General features: G+C 32.0%; 1 protein-coding gene across 1 annotated transcript in view; it reads right to left on the minus strand.

Moving 5' to 3' along the window:
- LOC107741044 (insulin-like growth factor 1 receptor) overlaps positions 1 to 7,201 on the minus strand; it is a 110,372-nt gene that overhangs the window by 19,361 nt on the left and 83,810 nt on the right. The window contains exons 5-9 of the mRNA XM_016553628.1: positions 6,315 to 6,454; positions 6,075 to 6,219; positions 2,626 to 2,834; positions 2,408 to 2,534; positions 2,033 to 2,286 (exon numbers count right to left, since the gene is read on the minus strand). Of these exons, the coding sequence (XP_016409114.1) occupies positions 2,033 to 2,286; positions 2,408 to 2,534; positions 2,626 to 2,834; positions 6,075 to 6,219; positions 6,315 to 6,454 (875 nt within the window). The remainder of the gene's footprint in view (positions 1 to 2,032; positions 2,287 to 2,407; positions 2,535 to 2,625; positions 2,835 to 6,074; positions 6,220 to 6,314; positions 6,455 to 7,201) is intronic.

Raw genomic sequence — 7,201 nt, forward strand, 5'->3', positions numbered from 1 at the left:
TGCTTCCAGCGGCGCAGGTAGTAGGTGTTGTTTCCATTGGGGGACACAGGTGGAGACCACCGCACCACCAGCTTTGATGAAGAATTAGAGTACGCACGAATGTCTACAGGCATTGAGGGTGCTGGAGAAGAAGAAGAAAAAAAGTTATTCTTTTAGCAAAAACAAATGTTGACTTCAGAGTAAATCCCCTTGGAGAAACCTATGGAAAATCATCAAATCATCCCTTCTGGGGTTACTTGTCTAAATTTTAATCCACCCTACATGGAATAAATTGACACTGCTAAAAATCCTATTCTTAAAGGGGTCATATGATGCAATTAAAATTTTTCCTTTCTCTTTGAAGTGTTATAAGCTCTTGGTGCATAAAGAAGATCTGTAAAGTTGCAAAGACTAAAGTCTCAAATCCAAAGAGATATTCTTTATAAAAGTTAAAGGGATAGTTCACCCAAAAATTTCAGATTGCCCCCTAGTGGATGACTATGATTTGTTAACTCATATTCATAAATTCTCAAGGGAACGTCAATGAATTAACTGATGCTCGCGCCCCCCTTGACAAGTGCTGGCGCCCCCCTAATTATAATCCGTAATTATGTCCCCACTGGATGCAACAAATGCCTCGTTTATAATGGGTTTTAATGTTTTTGTCTCATCGCTCCGGCCGGACAGGGCATCACAGTATGGTAGGGGCGTAACATTTCCATCACACGCTTGAGGTATTCGGCCAATCACAACGCACTGGATAGCTGGCCAATCAGAGCACACCTCGCTTTTCAGACCGATTAGCTTTGTAAAAAAAAAATCCATAGAGGAGAAACAATAATGTACAGTATGTGTAAAATAATGTGTTTTTTTAACCTTAAACCGCATAAACACATTTCATTACACCAAATACACAAAATAATGTTCTTTTTAGCAGCATCATATGACCCCTTTAATCAGCAACTAAAATTATTGAAATGTTCTTAAAACATTGTTTACTTAAAAAGCAAAACTGCATAATGTGTACACTAGCGTTAAAAAGAATAGGGACGGTTAGATTTTCTTTAATGTTATTTGACCAAAACAGTAATATTGTGAAATATTTAAATACATTTAAATAACAGTTTTTAATTGTAATATATTGTAAAATGTAATTTATTCCTGTGATCAAAGTTGAATTTTCAGCATCATTCCTCCAGTCTTCAGTGTCACATGATCCTTCAGAAATCATTCTAATATGCTGATTTGATAATCAAGAAACATTTTACATAATTATCAATGTTGAAAAACAGTTGTGCTGAGTAATATTTTTGTGGAAATTTGTGATACTTTTTTTCAGGATCCTCTGATAAATAGAAAGTTCAAAAGAACATCAGTTTTTATAGAAAAGACTTTACTGTCACTTTTGATCAATTTGATATGCTTATTAAAAGTATTAATACTTTTTTTTTTTTTTTTTATCTTATTGACCTGAAACTTTTAAACAGTAGTGTACATATAGAAAGAGAATGAGATATATGTAGTAAAAGACTTTTATAGTATTAGTCCATTCACATATTTTTCACTTATTTTAAGTAAAAAAAAAAAATCAAAGTAACAAAACGTGGCAACAGAACAAGACAAAATAAACATATACAAACTATATTTACTGATCCATTTTTACTTTTCAATCTCACTAAATTCAAATCCAGACTATATTTGCATCTTCAACATATTTTAATAAATCATATAAAAAATGTCAAATTAAATCGTGACAAAATGTCAAATAATGTCAAAAAACGTCATTTCAAATAATCGTAATCAAATCAAAACGTCAGAGAAAATATTTCCATCCTCAGTTTTTAAAAAAGGGAAATCAAAATAAGAGATGTGTGCCTTGGATTGGATTCTTTAATATCTTACACAACTTTGCTTTTCAGGTAATTCATCTTTTTTTTGTTTTTTTAAGGATGTTTTGGTATTTTAATGAACAACAGAATAAGTGTACAGACTAGGAAACATGCAATAAATGACTTCAATTAAACACATGACTGACCTGAATCTAGTTCCTTACCTGATTGTTTAGTCCAAATGTACACCACTTCACTTTTCGCCCCGAGACGCTGTCTGTCCTTGTCCCTGTCCCTGTCCTCCACAACTAATGTTACAGCTTTAACAAAGATAGCATACTGAGTCCAGGGCTTCAGCATGGACAGTGTAACACCCGGGTTCTGGGTTTGGTCCTCCTGTAAGTCCACATCAACCATGCTCCAGCTGTCCGATCCGCAACCGTCCTGACCATCAAACTCTGTCAGGTTCTGGAAAGGCCTATGAGAGAACATAAAGGCTATTTACAAAAGCAACATTTTAATGGTACTGAGAAAGGCTGCTCAAAAGACAGCTAATCTGAAGAAATTAGCAACAAGATTGAATGAAAAGCAACACTTACGCTTCTTTGTAGTATACAATAAAACTGACAAGGTCTCTGGAATTGGAGGGTCGAAAACCTTCCCACGTCAACTTAATTCTATTACTACTCGTGGTATTCGATATGAACTTAAGGATTTTACTCCCACCTAAAAAAAAAACATTTATAAATATAAAAATGAAACGCATACAGTCTATACTCCTTTTTAATTGTATAAATTGAGAACAAATAATATTTACAGCTTGCACGGTCTCCATTGTTGCGGAAATCTCCTTCCAAAAACTTCTCCTTAATTCCTGTTTTCTCCCACATCTTGCGTATCTCGGACATGCAGAGTTTGGGATTCAAGCGGAAATACAGTTTTCCAGCATTTATGGTGAGATTGTGCTGGGACCAGTCCCACAAAAGCTGGAGATGCTGGTTATCCAAGGCAGCAAATGCATACATGCTGAAAAAAAAACAAACAAAAAAAAACCCGGTTAAAACAAAATATACTTCACCAGTAGACTACCTACACACTGCACAGTTTGGGGAGAGACAAATGCATTTAAATGCAGGATTGAATCCACTAAACTAATGTTGTGTGTGTCTGAAACTTAATGATTGATATAGCAAATCACAGCGACACTTCTTATTCATCATCAAAATATTGGTGACTGGAGGCGTATAAGCATCTGACAGAGATGCCAAGTAGGGTTATTTTAGTTAACTAAAAGCAAAAAATCATTACTTGAAATAAAATAAACGTTAACTGAAATAATTTCTCATTTTCGTTGTTTAACTTTAAAAAATAAAAAATAAAATTAACAAAAACTACATAGAAATAATAAAAAAAACAATTATAATAAAATGAAAAAAAAATATATATAAGAAAGTATAAGATATGAGAAAATAAGAATATAAGAAAATATAAAAATAAAATCGAATTTAAAATATTAAATAAATATTATATTAAATGACCTTTACAGACGTTCTTAATTCTTGCCCAGCTTTAAAATATTTGAATATGCTTTGTGTAAGTTCAATCTCTTTTAATATATATGTACACACACACACATATATATATATATATATATATGTATGTGTATATATATAGAGAGAGAGAGAGAGAAATTGAATTAACACAAATAATTTTTCACAAAGAAGATTTTAGAGCTGATCATTAAAAACATTCTAAAATATTATCATCTGAAACAATATAAAATACTATTATTTATAGAACCTGAAAAAAAAAATCCATTTTACTATTGAATTCTTCCTTTATTTTTTTAAGCATTAATTTTCATTACTTTTACGGGCCTAGAAATCACAACTTCCAAATTCCCTGATATTTTAAGGTTTTCCATCATCATGGGAACCCTGTCCTTTTAATCGGCATGCGTTCTCTGGACTGTCAATACATAGTCAATACACACATCTCTGCATTAACAAATAGTATGGTTTTGTAAACACAATATAGATTTTAAAAAATTGCAGTGAATTCAGATGTTCAGTGCAACGGTCACTTTCATAAATACCTGAACTCTGTGGTTGTGAAGCTGCAGTACGTTTGTGGCCATTACTTGACATATACGCTAATGATTCACTAGCAGTGACGTAAATGATCATAAAAGATAAACAGCTTCAGTAAAAGCTGCGTTTGGAATGCAAGCACTTCACATGCATTAAGAGCAAGTGTTTCTCTTAACCCTACAGCACACTAAAAGCGTTAGTCTGACGTATGTCTTGTCACTTTACACACACACTTACATTTACTAGTTTAAAGATGCTGTCAAGTCAGCATAAAACAAATGCTCTATTTGTTGTATTTATCAGACAGGTATATTACAGCCCTGACGTTTGTTTGGTGATGCATGTTTAAGGCAATGTTAACGGAACGGACTTATAAATGTGGAATATGTGGATGGAGGGCTTGTTTGTTTATATTTGTCTCCGAAAGCGTTCCCAGAGCTCAATTTAGTCTTTCGTAACAACATGGCACAGAGAGGCCTGTTTTGATCTGTCTTGAATATGGGATAACAGTAAACAAACAGGGATTGAATTAAATTACACATTTCTTCTATGACGCACAGGACCCATTCTGTTTAAGGAAAAGTTTGACGTTAATTCTGTACGTAATTTCGCTGATTCACACACCATTATAACCAACAACAGGCATGTGATCAGCTAAGGACAGAAAAAAAGAAGAAAAACCTGTTTTTCCTCATTCAATAAGACAATATAATAATAATAATTATTATTATTATTATTTATTTTTAAAAACTAATAAATTAAGTGTATTGAGGAACTAAATTTTAAAATAAAATAAAATAAAATGTTTTAAAATAAAAATAAATAATTATTCAACAATATTATTGGTATACAACAATAATAATAATAATAATAATAACTACAACAACAACAGCAACAACTTGCATTGAGGAACTCTAAATAAAACGATTAAAGTAAAAAAAAATTATACAACAATATTTTTGTCATATGAAATTATTATTATTATCACCATTATTATTATTATTATATAACAATAATAATTATTGTTACTGTTATATGAAAATATTATAACGGTTTACACCTATCGCCATTTCTAGCCACTGGGGGACCATAGGCAGGCTAGGGGAACTTATATTAATGTTAAAAAACCTCATAAAGTGAAATTTTCATGCCATGGGACCTTTAAGGAAAAGTTTGATGTTAATTCTGTATGTAATTTCACTGATTCACCTGTTTTTCCCCCATTCAAAAAGACAATATAATAATAATAATACATTTGTAAAAATAAATAAATAAATAAATGTATTGAGGGGCTCTAAATAAAATGTTTTAGAATTAAAAATAATTATACAACAACATTATTGATATACAATAATAATAATAATAACTAAAGTGTATTGATGAATAAAATGAATTAAGTTACAAAGTAAAAAACAATATTTTGTTATTATATAGTAATAATATATAACATAATAATAATAATAATAATTACTGAAATGAACTATAAATAAAATTATTTAAGTTTAAAAATATAAAACAATTTTTGTTATAGTAACATTATTATAAATAATAATAATATATAACAATAATTGTTATTTTTACATGAAAATATAACAATAACGTTATTATAAAAATAGAATGATAATAATAATTATTATTGTTATTATAAATTAATATTTGTTGTTATATTCATATGATATAAAATATATAACAATATATTATTATTATAACAGTTATTACAACAATTATTATAATTATTTACAAATTAGTAAAGAAATATATAAAACATACTTTTTTCAGATATATACGCAATTTACATGGGTCATACTTCTCAGGTCAGAAAATATGGAAATCTAACATGGAAAATTCACATTCTTGAATGAATAACTACTACTTTCACTGTTAAATGTCAAACATTCAGTAACATAAACAGTTAAACATATTACTGAAAATCAACTCATAATACCAATTCCATGGTTCAAATTCTCAACGTTCTGAAATGATGATGTGTTGCTGCACTGGGTAGCCCCGCCCACCGTACAATCTCATTGGTCCTCGATCCTACCCTCATAACTATTCATTAAGCATCATATATCCTCTGATTGGCTGTGATTGGTGTGATTTTGAGCAGTTTTGTGTTAAACATGGACAGACAAACTGTTAGGACATGGTGCAAAATGTCAAATTCAAATCTTACTCCTCCCATAGTTCCTCTCCATGGATGTGTCTCAGGCTCTTGAGGAAGGAGAGAGAACTCAGGGCGTGTGATGAACGTATCTTAATGTATCCCGTCACTGTCTTGATGAGTCCCAGGAAGTTCTCCAACTCTGAGGCTATGTTAGCTAGAGAGATGGAGGGAAAGAGAGCGTGTCAGTGAGCAGGTGTGAACCAATCGCTCCAGTGCTGATTGAGGAGTTGCTGTGCCGCAGGGACTCACTGCCGCGGCGGATGTTGATATGCAGGTTGCCTTTGATAACGGTGCAGCCCTTGAGGGACTGAGCCGCGTCCACCGAGTCAATGACCTTTTCATCACAGATCTTGTCACACAGGCCGTCACAGGCAGTGCAGAACATGCTGCTAGACACACAGGGATAAATGGAAGATCAGGATGCGACACCACAAAAACCAACACGGATGAACCAATTATCTCACTTTCACCTTATCATGTGACCTTCAGCTTGGTGAAAGCTAGAGTCTGAGTGCAACTTTTTTTTTTTTTGCTCTTTCCGACAAAGGAACATGATTGGTTTGTTCTGAGTTAATCAGAAGTGTGATTTTTGAGTTTAACTAGGTAACAGTTTTCGTAGGGCTTGTCTGATTTTTTTTTCAGTATAGGATCTGAACACTTTTGTCAGATTTCTCTGCACTGTGGGGGAAAACTGCTGAACTTAAAACTAGGGTACTACAGTCTTGTAAGTATTGTTAAATTAGTAAAGGCCATTATCATTAAATACATGGGTTTACTTGTGAAGTATTCAGAGAGCTGTGAAATAAGACTATTCATATATTTGAACTCAAGGGCTAGAGGATGTGTAGAACTTTGTAATTGACGGTGAGCCTAAATCTGCAGTATTTTCACAAGAAATTCTGTGGATGAAGATGCCAAAAAGTCTATTTGTCAGATAACACACAACTTTAAAATATGGGGTGAAACCAATGAAAATAAATAATGAAATGCTGTAAAATAACTGAATTTCAAACAAAGCTAAATAAAACAACAGCACTATTACTGAAAAAAAAAAAACTTGACAGACATGACAGAATAGTATCAGAGAAAATAATTAAATTTCCATTTAAAATAAATTGGAAATATATATATACATA

Source organism: Sinocyclocheilus rhinocerous, unplaced genomic scaffold, assembly GCF_001515625.1.
Source record: "Sinocyclocheilus rhinocerous isolate Xijiao unplaced genomic scaffold, SAMN03320098_v1.1 scaffold2808, whole genome shotgun sequence".
Classification (NCBI taxonomy): domain Eukaryota; kingdom Metazoa; phylum Chordata; class Actinopteri; order Cypriniformes; family Cyprinidae; genus Sinocyclocheilus; species Sinocyclocheilus rhinocerous.